Here is a 21,662-nt window from a genome sequence, read left to right as displayed (position 1 = left end):
CTCTCATAATCAATGCTGATGGCTTGTAAATGCATATGGTGTGTTTGAATTCACTTAATATCATTGACAAACCGGATTCTCCTTTTAATATGAAAAATAAGCAAAATAAGGAATGTAAAAAGAGGAGATGATTAAATACGTATTGGACAAATCCCATGCAAAGCTCATAGTGTGAGTGTAATTTCACTGTGCTCTTAAGAGCATTGCACGTCCTGTGCTGTGACAGTAAAACACACTGTGCACGTACGTCATTAACAACAGCAGTTGGCTGCATATCACGACGGTGCCGAGAAAGCGCGGTGGTCCAATTAAAACAAGCAACCTAACAGTCTGGAACCGCCGCGGCTGCACGCGCTCGTCTGCAGCGACGCTGCTGCCGTAAGTGAGCTGACAAGTGTTCGCCGTCATATCTGTGACAGGTGTTTGTCTCAGAACAGCAGCACATGCAAACTCTCAGAACAATATGATGACTGCTCTCTTGGGACTTGAGCCCACTGTTATTCCCTCCCGTACAGAATTATCCCAGCTCTTCATTCTGAAGAGGGCAATGCCGGGAAAGAGGAGACATTACTAACACGAATACACTGAAGACATAAATGTACGGCAGCCTGCTGGTGTTTTATTCGCTGGGCGTCGCCCGACTGGAAGTGATGACTATGCATGGTGTCGTCGCCCTGTGTCATGTACTGCTGAGCCACAGAGCTTCTGCCAGTGCATCGCAGACAACTGAGCATGTCAGTGAAGAAGCCCTGATGTGATCACCCCACTACTGAGCGAGCAGGCGCGCCGTTGGAAATGAGCAGCCTTTTGTGTTTCGAGAAAACAATGCCGTCTTTACACTCAAAGATTCCTCTGTTTCAGAAGCCCGGCCTAAACCGCTGCCACACCACATTAATTACACATGTTTATCAAGCAACTCATTACTTATATACGTGTGCATTTATTTCTCTCACGGATATGGAATCTGGATATAATCCAGATATTAAACAATCAACTACATACTTTGAATGTGCTTCTAAGTTTTATATTTAGTCCTTTTTCACAACAACCTCCTTTCTGTATAGTTACGGTTCAAAATATTTCCAGAAAAGTACAGCTTGAAAACTTTGAGCATCAAACGAAATGTTTAATATGTATTCAAATAAGCGAATAAACATTCATTATGTAGATAATGTACAAAGGATGGATACATACTTAATTTACATTTTCCACACTTATCTTGAGTGACTCCCAGAAAATGCATTCAAAGGATTGAAACACCCGTATACCACGCATAAAAGATGATTAAAGTTTAACAATAAATATATAAACATTAACTTTAATAGCCGTATATGCAAAACTATTCCCAGATAAGTGCCAATTTGAATTTGAAACAGGGCGACGCAAACAAGCACCCACGGGTATACAACTCCTTTTTTTCTTCCCTTTTTTAATGTACAGTACCACTGATTTTAGATTGTATGATACAGTAATCTCCCTCTATCGAGACACATTGTGCACCCATTTTACTCACTGTTAAAGTTAAATCGTTTTGAGTGGGGGGTTATTCATAATTAATTTGTTTCTCCCCGTGTTAACCTTTAAAACCTGAGACCACAGTAAAAAAAAAAGGTAAACAGAGTCAAGCGAAGCCGGACAAGATTTCAGATCGAAAAAATTAATGGCTAATTTGACACAGAATATAAACTGTAACAATGACTTGTTTGCTCATATGATTGAAATACAGAATGCTTAAGGATTCTCTAATCCTGATCACTTTGCTCCAACATTACTCAGCAATTCAATACCCTGAGCTACAGAGACCGTGTCCTCTACCTGCTGCATTTTAAGTAGCATTCTCACATGAAAGGTGAATTATTATTATTATTATTAAAACCTTAACTCTTGGCTCTTACTTTAACATGAAGCTCTACTGAAAGAGTGCAATATAAAGCAATTGACAGGTTGAAAGGGTTATAAAGGGTGTAAATGTAAGCTTAAAAAAGGTACACTGTGGAGATTGTGACCAATAGAAGCACTATGGAACAATGGTGTACATGTCGGACTGCATTAGTTTTCCTTGTGCATGTGCAGGGGACACACTCCTGCCAATGGTTTCAGAGAAACCCTGCAACAAATGTAGGAAAGAAGGAGAAGGCTCTGCACAAGTAAACATGGATGGAAACAACGCAGGTTTCAGATTTCAGTTTCAAGGACACACACATGTTTTGGTGAGTGACTGTGATTGTAAACATAGACTTTGTTTGAATACTCCACAGGCCACCTTTATAATTCAAAGAAATATGTATTTTTAGGGTTGATCAAGGTATACATTCCAGCTGTGAGGGCGGAGGCAGGCCAAAACCACGTAAACATGTACATGATTTTAAAATTAAAATTAAAATATAAAAATGTGATCCGTTGCATAAAGTAAAATACTCATTGATTATTCCGCTACTCGTCATTGTCTCGTCATCGAAAATAGAAATTGGTTATTTACCAAAATGTTGGTTTATTGCTATAAATTACATTACATTACATGTCATTTAGCTGACGCTTTTATCCAAAGCGACTTACAATAAGTGCATTAAACCATGAGTCCAAACTCAGAACAACAAGAATCAAGAAAGTACAATTTCTTCAATAACGTTAAACTACAGAGTACTATCCGTAAGTGACATTTAAGTGCTACTAAAGTGCTAAACTACAAAGTGCTATTAGTGAGAACCATTTAAGTGCTACTAAAGTGCTACTACGGCTCTACCTTCCCCATTCAAGTTATAGTCGAAAAAGATGTGTTTTTAGTTTGCGACGGAAGATGTAGAGACTTTCAGCTGTCCTGATGTCAATGGGGAGCTCGTTCCACCAATGAGGAGCCAGCACAGCAAACAGTCGTGATTTTGTTGAGTGTTTAGCTCGAAGTGAAGGAGCTACAAGCCGATTGGCAGAAGCTGAGCGAAGTGAACGGGCTGGGGTGTACGGTTTGACCATGTCCTGGATGTAGACCGGACCCGATCTGTTCGCAGCACCGTACGCAAGTACCAATGTTTTGAAGCGGATGAAAGCGGCCACCGGTAACCAGTGAAGGTCGCGGAGGAGCGGAGTAGTGTGCTATAGAGTAATAGTCTGCCGTCTTGTAATCATAAACATAACATCAATGTCATTTGTTTTATGTATGCTGTGAAACAGAATAGTTGTCTGTTCCTCATAAAGCAGTATTCAATAATTATCTTTCACATCACTTTAATAATTCTATTATTGTTGGGTCACTACGCCTGTAGTCTAACGATAAACAAAACATTACTGATAGAGTATGTATAATGAAGGAAAGTACTGTATAGGAGTGAAACAAGTCCATGTCCCAGATAAACAGTACTATTCAAACAAGAAATGACGGGAAAGTGAAAACGCATTCAAATGAACTGCAAATGAATTCTGTGTATTCATCACCACCACACATCTAAGCTGGCTCAGTACAGTTCTGTACTGGCTTTCCAAGATCTTTCATCAATATAGTTTTGAGAAAATCCTGCACTTAAGATCCTATTTGCTCAAAAATGTAACAGCTGCATTTATTTCAGTTCAGCATGTCCACCCCAAACGAATGTTGTTTCAATAGTCACACCATCCCAGATGAAATACAGCTGTTATGATGATTACAGATAGCATGACAGAAGGACATTAGATGAACAAACAGAACAAGACCAATAAACAATTAGCAGCCGTTTCCTCATGCATTCATTAGAGACCCACTATGGAAATCATTTCCCTGGTTGATAATCACAACTTCTAGGGAAAATGTAAGAAATCTGCATCTGCTCTTTCTAAACTCTACGGTCATTCAGTAAGGCTGCTAATCATTTGTTTGACGACAGCTGTAAAGAGATGCCACAGATCACGAAACAAACTGCAGACTAAAGTGCAAAACACACGACCACCACAACGCAGCTGTGCCACAGTGCTGCATGTCAACGTGTATTGTAGCTGCCTGTTTCTTTGTTAATGTCAAAGAGACCCTTTGTGTTATTTATTTTCTAAGCATCCACAGAGTCCATCTTCAAACCCACAGTACAGCTTGCCAGCCGATGTCTTTTAGGAAACAATGGTGGGATGCAAAGCTCTGAGCGTTACTCAAGCCCACTTATGACAGCTTCAAGACCACAAAAGAAGACTATCCGTCAGACAAGGAAGTTGAGTTTCAGCAGCTGGCAGGTGTACTGCAAACAAAAGAAATGCTGCTTCTCATGGGACATCTATACTTGATAATAGAACAGAGGCGTTAACTGTTACTGGCCGCTGCATTCATGTGTGCCTATTCACTGAGAGTGTGTAGGTTCACAAGAAGAAAAGAAGAGGCCTGTCGTGACGTGCGTCATATGGTGGTAGCGTGTTTTGCACTCAAAGTGATGCTTCACTCAAAACCTATTTTTGAATATCAAACACTCAGCCCTGTAGGCTTGACAGTTGGTATCATGACAATTACAATGGATTTCAGTAGCAACCAGTTTTCAAACTTGGGGAAATGCCCATTCAACCTTCCTGCTGCAAGAATCCACTTCTCCACTGACCACTTTTACCATGGGTATGTTTCAAACACTTCCATTTTCATTTTGGTGTGTTTTGATACTCAAAAAGATTATTGGTGGAGCCCTCGATATGCAAGTGATACTGACATAAATGTTAGACAAACTACAGTACGATGAAAATGATAGACGGACTGAGCTGGGCTTGAATCCAGGCAACCTCATGCTGTGATGTAACGTTTGAAATGATCAGGCAACAGCGACACAGAAATGGCGTCTCTCTTTTATTACATTATTAACCAAATTGCCATCTGATCTCGTGAGATAAGCTACACTCACTTTCCATCACAAGATCAGTGTGACAAGTTTACAGGCTACATTTGGGAAGCATGCAGCAGTCAAATCAATTTCATGAACTCTGATGAGATCATTCCTTGGGGTTTTCAAGAAACAGCTGGGAGATTTTCAATAAAAAGAGATTATTTGATTTCACTGGGAGGCATACTTTGCAAAACTACTCCAGTACATTTCTGTGCCACGTGGATTTCATACCTGATAGATCCTGTTTAGATGTGCCTGTAGGAAGAAAATGTAGTGCATGTAATGGACTGGCTCCAGAATTCCTCTATGAACTACAATATATCTCTGAAGCATTTCGCCCCTCATTACCTCTCAACTGTAGCAAGAACCCAAGGCCTTGAAGAAGCAGGCCATGTGGGCAATAGATGTGCGAGAATACCAGGTATTCATTGTTTTTGATGGTTTGCACATAGAATATTGCAGAATACATAACCCGAGAGAACATAATATCATGATGATTGGTAAAAAAAACAATTTAAAGAAATGGCAGCAGTATATTAATAGATATTGATAGTCAATAGAACATACAAAATTAAACTTTTCAATCTCCAGTAGAATGAGCAGAATGATGATAATGGGGATTGAAAATGCTAAAAAAAAACACTTGATCGTTTAAGTGTTCATTCCAGAAAATACTGTACAATGGGAAGCAGATACAGTTTAATCATTGCCTCAAATTGCATAATTATTTGGGGGAATGTTATAATTGGGTTTCTTATGGAGATTGTCTTGACATTTGGGAAAACTCAATAGTGCACTCCACATTACTGGCTGAGCATCGCTGAGCTAATTACAGGAGATCCTCTGGGCCATCGAGAAGCAGCTGATCATTTAGGGGAAATAATCAGCAGTACGTAATCTTGTTGAGGAAACGGCAGAAGTCCCCCACCTGTGCATGATCAATATACCTCGTTGAGACACCGGAGTCCTGCAGGTTTGTGTTCCTCCCTGATGGTTACTATGCAGAGTGTCTCAATTCCACATCACATGCTAATCCGTTATAAAATATACTGGAAGAAAGTTCATTCCATTTTGTACGTGCAGGAACTGGTGCATGAGATTAATTGATATCAGTTAAACGGCAACTTATAAATAACTTGAATTACCGCCTCACGGTTGTCTGCCAAAGGGGACGTTTGTGCCAAATCAGCAGAAATTCCATCGAGATGTTCCTGAGATATCGCCATAACAAGAAGGCTACGGATATGGAAGTATCAGTAATTCAGTAAAATAAACGTTTATTTCTATATAATTTACTTCCCGTGCCATCTCCAGAGACAATACACCCCTATCATCACATCATTTTCGTTCTCTTTTATTAAACTCTACTAAGTGGTTTCAGAGTCTAATTTCCCCAGTGTGTATTAGTTACTTAAAAACTTAGGTTAGAATGTATGTATAGTATGCAGCTGGGACACAGATTTATTAGTCTACTTTGCACCAGTTGTGGTGGGAAATTGCTTGCAGGACATCAGCCCTCAAGGAGCAGAACTGAGTACCCAAGATTGAGATGTTTAGCTTCCACGTTGATCCACACTGCCGTTATTATCTCACCTGCTCTCCTTCATTGAAGACGTGCTCACCGGAACTCCAGCTGATGGTGGGAGTTGGATCTCCTAATGCCTCACAAGTCAGAGTTACCTGCTCCACCATCTCTGAAGTGCTCTGGTTTACGATGTATGTGATCTTAGGTTTGACTGTAAACACAAACACAAAGTTGTTACAAAGGCACGAGCACAACAAGACAAGCCAGGTGGTTCAGCAGCACAGATGCAATAAGTAAGAATGCAACTGGATGTGTGATGTGTTCAAAAGGAGGCGGATCAGTAGCTTGACACTGGTGATGGGGGATTTATATGGCAGCACCACTATGTTTAAGCTTTTCCAGTCCCAGAAGAGGCACAGTTGTTCATGTAATAATAATATATTTAGCATCTCTCAAAGGAGTAGATTTTCCTTTTTGTTTACTTTTGAGAGAACTGTTGCGTAACTGTTACCTGAGCTAACCTGAGAGCGCAGCAAGGTGCCACAACATGACATTGGCTGAGCGAAGCAAACTAAAGCGTGGGGTGGGGTTGAGCATTACTCTGTGCTTTCACACATTTTATTTTTCAGTCCACTCTGAATGATGAATGCAAGAATTGAGCAATACATTTGTAAATTCAAAATGCAAGTCTATTCATACTACTAAATACTGTATCATTTGCAATTTCTGAAACCTTGAAATAAAATGCTTATTAACTCAACCAATAATTATGACATAAAGAAAGAAACAGCAGTGTTGTCATTTTGTCATTTCTAAATAAAAACATATTTGAACAAGCAACAATTTGTATTTTTTGTAAAACTGTATTAAAAACTAAATAACATTAAAAGCCCTATTCGGACGGGATTCACATTACAGGGGAAAATATAATCGGAAAATTACAGGATATGATTTGTAATGTTCAGCAAGACGAAGCTAAAAGAAAAAGTCAACAGACGGGAGACAAATATACTGCATGAGAAAGAAATCGCACTCCTCAGACTCAGTCAAATCTTAACACACAAACTTCAACACATATTATTATAATTCAGTGGATAAATAAATATATCATATATTTAATAGTAATATAAACATATGATCAGACTTGGTGTTGACAGGTACTAAATATTCAAGAACTCCAATTAGGATCAGGGAAAAGAACACATTGAAAAAGTGTTCATATTCAGAAGCTCAACAAGGAAGCCCATGATTGCATCTTTTCCACATTTATGTAAGGAGAGCAGAGCATTGTAAGTGCAAGAAAATTGTTTGGATACCTGTTCAGCTCTAAAGACAACCTCTGTGATCTCATGGTGAATTCATGTGACTACATGCACAACCGATTGTGGTTGTGATTGAAATGATGCTCCATGACAGAATAAATGGACCTGTCCTTGTAAAGCACTTTTCTAATCTTCCGACCACTCAAAGCGCTTTAACACTACATTACATCATTCACCCATTCACACACTGATGGGAGGGGCTAAGGTTCCACCTGTCCATCAGCAATAACTTAAATTCATACACCGTAGGCACAGCTATAGCGTTTGGGGTTAAGTAATCTTGCCCAAGGATACATCGACACGGGCTAGCGGAATCGGGGATCGAACCGCCGATCCTCTGATTGGAGGACGACCCTGCTCACCACTGAGCCACAGTCACAGACTGGGCACATGAGAAGAAAAGCAGAGCTCTTCCCACTTGGCCAGTTCTCTGGATCCTTAAGCTTCATCCTTACATGAAACAACCACAACCCACACTGAAAAAACACCTCATCTTGTATCCCTTAGAAAACAGACACATAACCATACTATTGTTCTTCCCCCACCTACATAGTCTTATACCTCATTCCCACACACTTGGAACATTTTATATTATCACTTTAGTTCATGGATGTATGTACAGTATATAAAACATTCTGCCTTACCAAACACTCTCAGACTGAGTTCCTTGTCACTTTCCCCAGCCTTGTTCTTGGCAATGCAGGTGTATTCTCCTTCATCCAGCTTGGTAACATCCATTAATGTCATTTCTGAGCCATCATCATTAAAGCTGTACTTCTCTCCTGCCTCGAGAACCACTTCGTTCCTGTGGAAAATATGTGTTTCAACATTAAATACATCTATATACTCGCTTTGAAGCTAATGTTAAAAAATATATAATACAACTGGTTTTCAAATAATGCGTTGAGAAAATAAATCAATAGTTTCTGGATCCTTGAATGAAAAAAAAGAAAAGGATGAGGTAGAAGTGCAGTGATAAAAAAAAAGTGTCAGAGCAGAAAATAGGGTGAATGTTAATAATGGCAGCCATATAAAATAAATCATGTAACTGTCTGCAGTCACTTTTTTAGGGTTTCAATACAGCTCTCAGCAAATGGCAGCTGCTGTCTAGTTGCACATCTATAGAAAATGTGTTCAAGGGCGACACAGCACTAAAAGCCAGGGCTGTGCGCCCCAATCGAAGCAGCCTGCACAGCTAACTGCTGTCTAGGAAACAAGATGAACAAAGCAAAAAACTATCAATGGCTGTATTCAGACACACAGAATAATAATGTGGCTATTGATAACACTCCGGCCTTTAGGTTTCACTGTTTACATGCACTTTTGATAACTTGTGATTAAGTATCTGTTGAGCTGTAGTGGATGTTATATACACTTGCATATGTAAATGAGAGTCTATGTTTTAAATTAATGCATAAAGAAAGATAAGATAATTAATGAGGGATATTATGAGGAATATTCTGAAGAACGTGTATTAAAACATGTGTATGATCACTGTATTATTAACGGTAATGTGAATTGTAAGATGTTTTATGGTTGTCCTAATAATAGGATGACTCAAGTATGAATGAAATGTATTGGTTCTGGTTTCTCTGGAGAGATCGTTAAAAACAGCTGTTTCTGGGCAGAAGAAGCTTTTATTCTGAAGTGCCCGGGAAGCGGAAGTATGAAGCAGCTGGCGACTTCTCAGGTGTGAACCTCAGGTCTTGTTCGCTGGTCAGCGTAGCATGCTGTGTCTCTGAAAGGTATTTGCATGAATATCTCCACTAACCAATGGAGCTTAGCTCAGCGAATGGACTGCGAATAAAACTAATTGTGAGACGCGATTTTGGTCTCTTACGTGGTGACGCCAGACAGAAACTGCTGGCTACGTCAGGAGCGCTCGAGGAGAAGCGCTTAGCCAGAAGACTGAGCGTGTCCGGTCCATGTATGTACTTGATGATCCTTGTTTGTTATGATTAAATACGTTTGATTATATATCTCTGGCTTCGGAACTTCTTCTTCCAAGCACCAGGCAGCTCGAGATTCTTCTGAACTTTTACAGTATCCCATAGCGATAAATAAACCAGCAAGTACAGTATAGCCCTAATATGCGTGTTACTGTATGGATATTTCACTGACTGTTTGAATTTGATTAGTGCAAGATATGTTTTATGGTTCTGTATTCTGTACTAAACATTACATCATGATGTCGTATTTATATAATCATGTATAATTAACACAATTCAAAAAGAAGCAGACAGAGGGTGTAATGCCCTCCTCCTCACCAGCCTACTAGGCTCTCTCTTTCTCTCTCTCTCTCTCTCTGTGTGTGTAGGTGGCTAATTGCTGATGTGAACCTGGTGTGCTGGAGTTGGGGCTTGATTGACCAGCTGCCTTCAAAAGCTCCACTCCTGCTCTCAGTCTGCGCCGGACTATAGACTCAGTTCAAGTTAGTTCTAGCTGCCGCTAAGACGTAGCTATTGAGATTCCGAAAACGTCCTGTGGATTCCATGTCCTAACCGTGCCTGTCTTCTTGCCCAGGACCAGCAGCTGGATTATTGCCCCGACTCCAGCTCCAGAGTTCTGCCTGCCTGCTTCCGTTATTAGACATTTCCAATAAACATCAGTGACTTTACTCCTGTCTCAGCCTCTGCGTCCAAAACCTGACCCCCTGGGTCTACAATGTGAGTTTGTAGGATAGATCGAGGACATCAAACTGCTTCAGCAGGTTAAAAGATAAAGATAGAAGCTAAAGCCTACAGATCAGTGTGAAAGTGAACCACATCCCCTGGTGATCCAGACAGAAGACACTGAACTTAAAGAACACTGTTCCTGTAGAGTTGGGTAGGTTAAAGCGGCATGTGTAGACATGTTGTACACATTCAGTAGCTAACGTAGCATAGATATGCTAATGCTATTCAATAAGGTGCTAACATACAATTTATGGATAGTTTAAACTTTAACAGGCGTCCAAGATTGAAAATGAATGCCAATCTCTACTAGTGAATACGTTGTTTGTGTATGCGAGTTTACACAAATTAAGAACATTAAACAACGAATAAAAAGTTAATCTTTTGTTTTTAGATTTGTATGTATATGTCAGTTCTACAAATATACATGTTCAAATGATTAGGGCAATGTAAGTAAGTAAAGTTAATTTATATTGCATTTATAATGAGCCGGCATCTGACAAGTGGCGCTGCAAAGCATTTGTCTCTCCAGTTGCTAGCAGAGTTGTACCTTGTCCAGGTCACCATGGGTTCAGGAAAGCCATCAACAGCACAAGTTAACATGGCCGGCTGCCCGACATCTGCTGTGGAATTCACCTCTGACTGCCATACCCTGATGGTCGGGAGCACTGAGACACACGGAGATAGATCAATTATAAAAGAAAAAATAAATTGGAAGACAGACAGATACATAGGCAGATAGTCGCACAGATAAATAGCAGCGACGGAGAGAAAACAGAGACAGAAGCTTTGACAAATTCAGAGCACTTATTTTAGGCACACTCATTTGCTTGGCTCAGAAGTTGCAGGAAACAGACTTCATTAGCATGGAACATCTTTGATACACGGTTGCTCTGGGCAACTGGTTCCACATTGATGCTGAGCCGAGTCGCCTCTCAGGATATACAGCATATTTAAGCGTCATGGGACACCTGCCACACAAAAACATGCACACAGGAACAAAAAGGAAAAGGAAATAGTGCGAGGTGTGCTCACCGTTCACAACGACCTTGATGACCCGCAGATCAATCTCGCCGCGGGCCATGAGGCGACCCTCGCAGGTATACGAGCCCTCATCTGTCTTCTTTATGCCACGGATTTGAAGGTGATTGTTGCTCAGTACTTTGAAGCGAACTGAAAGAAAGCAGAAAATAAATGTCAGCCGTGTTTTATATTTGGACTGTTTAAAGTCAGTATTTGACGATAAACAGCTGCTGTTGTGCTACATTACATTGTGATGTAATGAACAAAAGACTCATTTTGATGTATCAATATATGAATTTAACACAGAGGTCTGATTTAATAACCAATATCTATGCATTATTATCACAATGTCGTATCTTTGAGCATGCCCAACACTCCTTTCACAAGCTCCAGAAAGGGAGAAATACATGAGACAAGAGCTCTCTCACTTGGATATGAAATATGAACCAAACTAATTTAATCATGTAATTCAAAATACTATCACAACCCATGAGCTTTTGTTATTATTTTCCAGTGAGCAATACCAACAATGCCAAACACATTATGATATTGCTCAGTGTCAGAAGTTAATAACAGAGAATCTGGTCTGTTTTCAAATTCAAAACCAAATAATTTTTTTCTTTCAAAGCACAGGATAAACCCTGGAGGAGACCGGTAATAAAAGCAGGGCATGAACACCTTCAAGTCTCTGATAAATCTACATATCCACCATGCTTGTGCCTGTAGTTGTATGTTGTTGTCGTTTTTTAGTTTGTAGTAGTCTATGTCCATTACAGTTATAATAAATTAGTCACATTTTCAGTTTTAGGTCAGATTATTGTTGTAAAATATGCTTCATGTTTGTTGTCATAAGAGTTTATCCTCAAATCTGAACTTAATCAATGATGTTAGTCTGTGATAAATCTGGCCATATCACATTGTTGATATGGTTATGCTTATACATGTAGGCATGCATGTATGTAGTATGTATGCATGTATGTATTTATGCATGTATGTAGTATGTATGTATGCATGTATGCATGTATGTATGCACGTATGTATCTATGTAGTATGTATGCAGTATGTATGCATGTATACATGTATGTAGTATGTATGCATGTATGTAGTATGTATGCATGTATGTAGTATGTATGCATGTATGTATGCATGTCTGTATGCATGCATGTATGCATGTATGTATGCATGTATGTATGCACGTATGCATCTATGTAGTATGTGTGCAGTATGTATGCATGTATGTAGTATGTATGCATGTATGTATGTATGCATGTATGTACGCATGTATGTAGTATGTATGCATGCATGTATGCATGTATGTAGTATGTATGCATGTATGTATGCATCTATGTAGTATGTGTGCAGTATGTATGCATGTATGTAGTATGTAGTATGTATGCATGTATGTAGTATGTATGCATGTATACATGTATGTAGTATGTATGCATGCATGTATGCATGTATGTAGTATGTATGCACGTATGCATCTATGTAGTATGTGTGCAGTATGTATGTAGTATGTATGTATGCATGTATGTATGCATGTATACATGTATGTAGTATGTATGCATGTGTCGTATGTATGTAGTATGTATGCATGTGTTGTATGTATGCATGTATGTATTTATGTATGTATGTGTATATATATATATATATATATATATATATATATATATATATATATATATATGTATGTTACGTGTCAGTGTTGTGTGTTTTCCTCTCCCTCCATGTTTTCCTTTCAGGTGCCATCAGTTGCCAGCTGTACAGGTCAATCCGGCTGCACCTGGGTTCCAGAAGGCCAGCTAGCCAATCAGCTGAGTGGGCCCCGTTATAAAAGCTGTTTGTGGTGGGAGGTTGAGGACAGTAGGTAAGTTTGGGGTACCCTGTACATTTGTGCACTCACGTAGGTACTTTGTGCCTAAGGCATGAGACTATTGGTTGGTGCTGCCTCTGTATTGTTTTGATGGACCTTTGTTAGATAGCCATTTTGTTTGTTTCTTTCCTAGAGGTTGTTAGCCAGGCCTAGTTTTGTAATCTTGATTTCTTTTGTTTGGCACAACCACAACTGTCCCAATCTCTCCCACTTAGTAGAAGTTTTGGGTTGTTTGTTAAACCGCGTCATAATAAATGTTATTTGAAGCTGTTACTCCTACTTTTGACTTCTTTTCACTTATTCTTTGACTGCCATATGTTCGTCTCCCCCCCCCCCCCCCCCGTATCCCCTAGACCGAGAAGGGGACGTAACAGTAAGTATGTATATATGTACTGTATGTATGTACAACAGGATTTTATGCAAACCATTGTGCAAACTACTAGACCACGAAAAACTAAACGTCAAACAATATTGAACAAAACACTAACAACAATATTAAGAATGTGTTGAGTTAAAACAGATAACAGGAGCTTAATAAAAATATGATCCTCAAGCTGATTAGAGAGCTCTTACCATCTTTTTCCATTTGTATTTTGGCTCCTTTATACTTCCAGAACACACTGGGTGGAGGCGAACTGATGACGTCACACACAAGGTTGGCACTGTCTCCTTCTGTAAACTCTTGGGGTGAGGGTGCGTTTGTGAAGGTGATTTTTTCTGGAATAACATAAAATCATAAATACTTTTACTCATCGATCATTTAGTCTCATCAATACTGCTGGGGAGAAATGCATTCTTATTCAATATTACAGATAATAAACTGACACGTGAAATTCACACATTTTCCCTGCTTTTTTTTCTTTTTCTTCATCCCTGGAGGTGTGCTTGGCAATTTCGCCAATCACCATTTGTTTTCCACACAAAATATTAAATTCTGACCCATTTTCCAACCAACTTCACTTAAGAGGACTTTCTTTCAGGCATTGTTTTGCTAGATCATTATCACACACAACAAACCCCCCATGACTCCCCATTTTAAGTTACACACACACATACAATGTAAAAAAGTGCCTATACAAAAATAAAACTGGAGCTGTAACACTCATTACCTGCAGGGGGTAAAAGTGGTGAAATTGCAGCAGCTGTTGTGTTCTTTGACTGCAGGCTGTGTCATCACATTACATCTACAAACTTATCCTCATACTTCCCTTTGCTGTAAGTGGAAGAGGTTGGCGCGTGTGTTACTGCTCCTACAACAGCGGTAGTTCACTTAATGTGAATGTATGAGTTTGTATGAGTGGACTACAAGACAGTTCCAGGAAGAGCTTCAAATCTAAAAACAGTTCAAATGCCCTTCTTAAAACACAAAAGCCATATAATGCAAGTCTCATTTATCAAGTAAAAACATTACTATTTAAAACACAGTCTCACCCCTGCCTGTTGCTAGTGTTTGGGAAGTAGTGAGCATACAACTGAATATATGAAACTCAGATTATACTGCACGAGTTGTGGGAGAATTTTTACTTTGATAAAGTTTTGATAAAGAATTCAAGGTAAAACAGGGTAATGTATTCTGTTAACGTCTACTGAGCCAAGACAAATGCAAATTACAAACAGAAAAATGCAATCTTATTTTGCTGTGTATTGATTTTCATATGCAGTAGCTACATGGGTGACCACTTCTGATAATAACCTAAATAGGAAATGAAATAAAAGGAAAAGTTCTGTTTGGGAAAGGATTTCATCTCTGATGGACATTTGCTGATGCTTGGCATTCATGGAAAATAAAAGCCATTACTCACAAGAACTGCACAACAGACAGGATCATTAAGCAGCCCTCTAATGGTCTTCCGACCGTTTATTGAACTGATGAAAAAATCCATCCTCACTTGAAAAGAAAAAGAGTAATGTGTTGCCCTTGAGCAGTCAATAAAATACTATGAGAATTATACTTCTCTGTTCATACTACTTAATAATTTGGAGAGTGTGTGAGTTGAGGAAAAAAACTTACGGAAGATTTTCACTTTGACAGTTGACTCCGCTTGCTGGTCTCCAATGGAAGCGACACACTTGTATGTCCCTGCATTTTCTGTCCCGGCTTTGTACAGTGTGAGGGTGGAGGATGACTCATCGTTGCGGGTTACTGTTACGTCTTGTCTGTTCGGTTCTATCCTGTCCCCACTTGGTCCAAACCAGTCTATGTGTCTGGCAACGCCGACAACTGAGAGCACAGTGAAGAGCAGCTAGTTAGAAAAGAGTTATCTAAAACGTGCACATTCGACACAAGAAAAGATCCCCGGTGGCCACAGACTGAATATTTTAATGTGGGTTGTTCATGCTGAATGTTGCACTGTAGGTTGTTCATGAGCCTGCATGGACTGAAGCCTTTAAACTCTTTACAAACAAAAAATATCCAATAATAAACTCAAACATTGTATGCCATTGTTTTGCATTGAACAGGCAACACTTGACAAGGGGGTGCTGTGTAACAAAGGTCAATCATTGATTCAATTGATGACCAGGACATTCCAGCCATATGGATAGATGTCTGCATCCTTGACCCCTAAATCATCAGGATGTCACTACATGTTTTTAACAGATGGCTTGAGGTTGGTAATGTAAAGTACGTGTACTTTGTCTGAGAACCAGTTAATAATGTCCAAATTATATACAAGTACCAATTTATTTGTTTCAGGTTACATATATTTGATATATTAACAAATGGTTATTTTGATATTTTCATTAGAATATTAACACAAAACACAGACCTGTATCAGTTGGCATGTTGAATCTTTGCAACTTCTCTTAAAAAATGAAGGTAAAAAGTGAAAATTGATAGACAGGATGCAGGTTTGAGAAGTAAAGTAAACTTACCTTCACACATGAAGAATTTGGACTCCCCAAGACTAATATCACCGTGGCTTGGAGTGATCTGCACTTCCAATGAAACTACAACAGAAAAAAACAAATATAAAACACAAAAATCAGAAACTTTCTAACATAATAAATTAAGCACAAAATCATGTATACATCAATGTATGCCATCTAAAACCAGGAAAAGAAGTAGCCAAAAGCAGGAAATCAGCACTTTTTTATATTTGATTAACTCAAATTTGATTAGTTAATTACCGGGAAGATTATGGAGTTCACACACACTTTACATTTTCTCACGTATCTTTTGTTCTCGGGCAGAATGGTATTCCCATTTGATTATCTAACACCAACTGGAGGTTGCTGGAGGCATATTGCTAAATGCTTAAAAATTATTTGATTGCAGATAACAGTTGGTACAAGGATTGAATGTATAACGTTAAACACACAACAGCAATTAAAACAATAATAAATCAAGCTGTTTTCTGATTTCCTGCATTTGGCCCAAATTACAACAGCTTTTATTTTCCTTGCCTGTATTTGGCAACAGCCATATCTTTCACAAACATCCACATGTTTGAAAAGGCAGTAGGTACATGCCCATGCACATCAAGAAACAGACTATCCCAGCTTTGGCTCCAGCAGCCCTATTAGCACTAAACCCTGGTATTTCCTGTTCCTCTTTTGCCTGCAGTCTTCCAGCACTGCAATTATTCAGTTAACACTCAGCAGTTGGTAAGAAGCATTGCTGTGACTGCCAATGTGGTTTAAGAGAAATTACATTTAGGTTGCATCAAAAAGAATAATCTTGTCTGTCTAACAACATATATACTGTCCCTCAGTGAAAGCCTGCACTTGATAAAAAGACAGATTTCTGTTATTGGACACGGACAGAAGTACGGCCTGAAACCCTTCTGTGCTTAATTAGAACAAAGCTGCACTTCTTCCTTGCAGAATCTCCCATGGGGGCCCTGTGGTGAGACTAAGAAGTGTGACTAAATGGGCCCAAAATGCATTAAAATCTATTTGCCAGAGTGACCACAGCTAGGTATAACTGGCAAGAAAAAAATACGTTCCAAAGCCCAAGTTAACATATTTTAATTGCTTGGGTTCCTTTTCGACGAAAGGTCAGACATCCAAAAGACGATTTATCTTGTGAGTGCAGATAGTTAAATAATTAGCCGAATCATCAAAGCAAAGTAAGAAAACAAGCAAATACAGTATTCACATTTGAGAAGCTGCAACCAGTGACTATGAAGAATGTTGATTAAAAGAACACTTCAATTATTGATCAGTTAGATTATTGCTCGGTGGAGGGACTGATCAATTAAATCGCCTCCGATTGCAAACCTGGCTGACATAGCAAAATAGCCATTGTTTATCCTGAACCCAAGAAAGCTCTATATCAAAAGTATAAAAGGTTACCTCTCTTGTATCCTATTGATTCTCATTTATTGAGTTAATAATTGTTATTTAATTCAGGAGAGATTAATAACAACCCAAGGTAGGCATGCAATGGATGGCTGAATTAAGACCTTAACAAACCTGTTCAGTATACCAAAGTTTGAATGCACTAACTACTGTTTACGACGTCTTCCAGACCAGGACATTACGTGGTGTGAGTGTGATCGCCCATCCCATCAGAGCAGCAGCGTCAGGTAGAAATGGAATATAGATTTTGGCTATGAAAATCACTGTGGTTTCTCTGTACTATTAATGACAGCATGCTTTGCAGTTATTCAATTGTTTGGAGATTTTATCTTTAAATGAGCCAAATTGTTTCATTTAGTCAGCAGGGTTTGATGTTCAAAGTGAAGGAACATGAATACCAGGCATCAACAAACCCTTTGATATTATTTTCATATGAACTGCTATCTAAGACACTGTTATGTTAATTTACGGATAAGGTTTTTGTTTTAATTGAAACAAGGAGATAACTACTGATGGTATTTATTTAGTGGAACAGGCAACTCATTTGCAAAGGAGGCAAGGAGATGATGAATAATCAATTCAAGTGAAGTTTATCTGTAAAGCCTATTATCACATTGAATGTCTGAAAGTGCTTTATATTTGTAATGGTTCCACAGGAAGCCAAAACTATCTAAGCAGGTGAGGAAAAAACCTTAAAAAAAACATGCCAGCTGTATTTCTACTGTTGAAATGTGGTCTAATTGTTGTATTTTGTAATTCTATTACCACATCAAGGGGTAAATCTATTATAACAACTCCAATAAATTAAAAGGAGTGAATGAAATAAGCCCTGTTAGGCATAGATATACTATCAATCTGTCATATATTTCAATTCAAAAGGAGGTGGAGAAACGATTAAAGAGATGGGTGAGATGTGGGGCAGGTGCTGAATTAGTGTCTTGTAGTGTTCGGCATATTGACTAGAATGACTGGGTTGCGTTCCAGGTCATCCGGGAGTATAAAAGCTTCTTTTTTTTTTTAAAGAAACCGTCAGAATATCGCAGAACTACGCTTAATGCTTGCGATAGCATTGTGTTTCAGGAGCCAATTAAATGCAAAAGTGGAAAAAATGTCAGTTGTCGGTTTATTAGGTACTTTTCTAAAACAGTTTCAACAAACCTGAACACCCTGACGTTCATGAAGGTAGGATATATTGCATTAGTTTCAGCTGGTTGAAACTTAGAAACCTGCAACTGTCTACTGTATATCCCGTACATAATTGGATAAATAATAGAGGAACAGGTCCTATAAATTGCTAACTGATAAATCGCTAACGTGCCAAGTAATCACAAAATGTGATTCAACTGGATCAGCTGTGTGAATTAAATCAATGTCAAGAAATCCGAATGCAGTGAGCCAAATTGTGAAACCTGCCACTGCACTCCGCAGTGTTTCTTATAATAAAACCAACAAAGCAAAACTGTTGTCATTTGATGAACAATCCCAACCCCCATTCTCTGCCTCTCGCTATACGTTGTTCTTCTTATTCTGTAGAATGTCACAATAGAAGAACAATACAGCTGCACAGTCTGGGAGTTTTCTAAACTAAAATATTCTGTAGCTCAAGCAATAATTTGTTTACTCGGATCGAATTCAGCACCATGCCCCATATTGCACATAGTGATGAACAAGACAGTGAAATTAATTTCCAACCAACAGCCATCTTTTCATGTATTTAACCGGCTAACAAGCTACTCTGGCTCAAGTTCAGGGCTCAAAGTCGACGGTGGCCAAATAACAAGAAATGAGTCAAAGTAGCCGTGTGAATTCCCAGTGATCCATTCATTTTAAACCCAGTAAGGCTGAGAATGATAGAAGATATCTATATTACAGAAGTTAATGTGAGAGAATAGAAGCATACATAATAATTAGGGCTGGGCACGTTAACGCGTTATAAATACGTTAACGCAGCAATCCATTAACGACGACAACAGCATTTATTTTTTTTGCATTGGGAGGGGCTTAATGCTGCTGCTCACATTGACCGAGAACATGGAAAAATGTACTTTTAAATGGACATTTTCATTTTAAATCTCTACCAGACGGCGTATTTGATAAAAACAAAGTTATTTGTAACCACTCAAACTGGAGTTATCTCATCACCGGAGTACTACGAGCATGAAGTACTACGAGCATGAAGTACCACAAGCATGAAGTACCACAAGCATGAAGTACGTCTTAAAGGCGTCACACAGCATTGATGTCACTAGCTAACCAAACAACCAGTGGAGCGAAACCTCGTCAGACTACTTTGGATGCGGCGTGCGGAGAACTGTGGATAAACCAACGCAGGAACAATGAACACATGAACAATGAACACATGAACAATGAACACATGAACAATGAACACAGGAACAATGAACACATGAACAATGAACACATGAACCATGAACACATGAACAATGAACAATGAACACATGAACAATGAACACATGCCTCGGCCAAGTGGAGAGCAGCGGACTGCAGGCCGCTTCCTGTAGAGGAAGATGTCGGTCTGAGGAGCGTCCTGAGAATCACAACGAATGACGGAGCGTACGAGCCTCAAGACGCACCGTCGATGTGTATGAAACGGAGCGGACTACAAAGATGGCGGCGTTACAACGGGCACCAACTGTTGCTCTCACTGGAGACGACTGGACATCGCTGGGTACCACAGTTATCTCTGAGTCACAGTTCATTATATTGATGAACTGGGAGCTGCATTCACGTGCTTTGACTGTCATGGCAACAGAAGACAGACATGTTTCAGAAACGTGGGCGGAACATTGTAATCATGTTGCACAGCAGTGGTCCGTTTATAATCATGTCAGAACACTTAGCGGTGAAAGAAATATAATTGCAGTGCGTTTGACAAAGTTCTGAACAATGCAGAAAGTTTGTGGGCCACTTAAACTAACTGTTGGTACCTGTTCACTCTATATTTATCTTTCTTTGACTGAGATTCTCTAAAGGAAAATCCACAGGCTGTAAAGGCTACGGTCCATTCCAGCTGTGTACTTTCTTTAGTGCTAGACCACTTAACATCACTCTACAGGGACCATAACTACTGAACAGAGACTGTAATGATGTTCTCTGATAAAAGACAAATGTTTCTTCTGGTACCTGTTCAGAAAAAAAAGAAAACAGATTTAAATTCTGTATGTTAACTTGCTGTTGCTCCCAGAGTGCCTGTTATATTGTTCTCATAACATTACTTTAAAATAAAAGCGTGTAATACACTAGTTTTTAATTTATGATTGAATTTTACGCATAATGCGATTAATCGCTGTTAATCACAGAAAAACCATGCGATTAATCCATTAAATGTCTTCATCTTTGCACAGCACAAATAATAATGCATTTTTGCCTGTTGACTTGTTTCTTTGAAATTAATGAGTAATTGATCATCAATATCATTATTAAGAGTGTTTATTTGAATACTACCATGTTGCCAATATGTAATTATTTGATATTACATTCAACAATTTAAAAAAAGACAAATGCAGCATACACAAAGTATATGGAGCCAAATCAAGGGCAATAGTTTTGTTAATTTGAAAAAAAGATCTGATCTGAAAATTAAAGTTTTAGTCTTTGAAAAATTCAACAATGTATTCGAAATAAAAACAAGTGTATGAAAAGTGTTGTTGGGTTAAATATAATTTTGATTCAGTTCTGTTTAAAAAAATATATATATCTTTTTTCAACTTTCAAACAGTTTTGAATCTTATTTTCAGTTTTTTTTCTCTGTTTTAGACCATACTTGGTATGAGTTGCAGTATAAGAGACATAAACTATGCCAGGTTGAATTTTCAGGTTAAAATCTTTTTTTCAAAACAAACTATTGGCCTGGATTTGATATAAATGAGTCAATTCTGAAACCTCTTAGCCAAAGGACCAATACACTTTTTTCAAATATTAAAACAAATGTTATTAATAAAAGCTGAAGAATTAAATGTGAAATGTATTATCATATCCTTTTTAGTCATTAATCTGCACTGTAATTTTGCAAATTGCTAATAACCAAGAAAAAAATCTCTAGCCAACTGTAAACATACTGCAAGCCTCTAGCTGGAAAAGAAGATTAAAAGTTTGACTGTTTAT

The 21,662-nt window shown here is 38.6% G+C and overlaps 1 protein-coding gene across 1 annotated transcript in view; it reads right to left on the bottom strand.

The window, feature by feature from the left end:
* The window catches only part of ncam1b (neural cell adhesion molecule 1b), a 47,259-nt gene that overhangs the window by 20,058 nt on the left and 5,539 nt on the right, over nt 1-21,662 (bottom strand). The window contains exons 2-9 of the mRNA XM_034548988.1: nt 16,113-16,233; nt 15,250-15,459; nt 13,812-13,955; nt 11,378-11,515; nt 10,893-11,010; nt 8,315-8,475; nt 6,417-6,559; nt 5,055-5,078 (exon numbers count right to left, since the gene is read on the bottom strand). Of these exons, the coding sequence (XP_034404879.1) occupies nt 5,055-5,078; nt 6,417-6,559; nt 8,315-8,475; nt 10,893-11,010; nt 11,378-11,515; nt 13,812-13,955; nt 15,250-15,459; nt 16,113-16,233 (1,059 nt within the window). The remainder of the gene's footprint in view (nt 1-5,054; nt 5,079-6,416; nt 6,560-8,314; nt 8,476-10,892; nt 11,011-11,377; nt 11,516-13,811; nt 13,956-15,249; nt 15,460-16,112; nt 16,234-21,662) is intronic.

This window comes from Cyclopterus lumpus, chromosome 13 (assembly GCF_009769545.1).
Source record: "Cyclopterus lumpus isolate fCycLum1 chromosome 13, fCycLum1.pri, whole genome shotgun sequence".
Taxonomy (NCBI): domain Eukaryota; kingdom Metazoa; phylum Chordata; class Actinopteri; order Perciformes; family Cyclopteridae; genus Cyclopterus; species Cyclopterus lumpus.
This window is presented reverse-complemented; position numbering and strand designations above follow the sequence as displayed.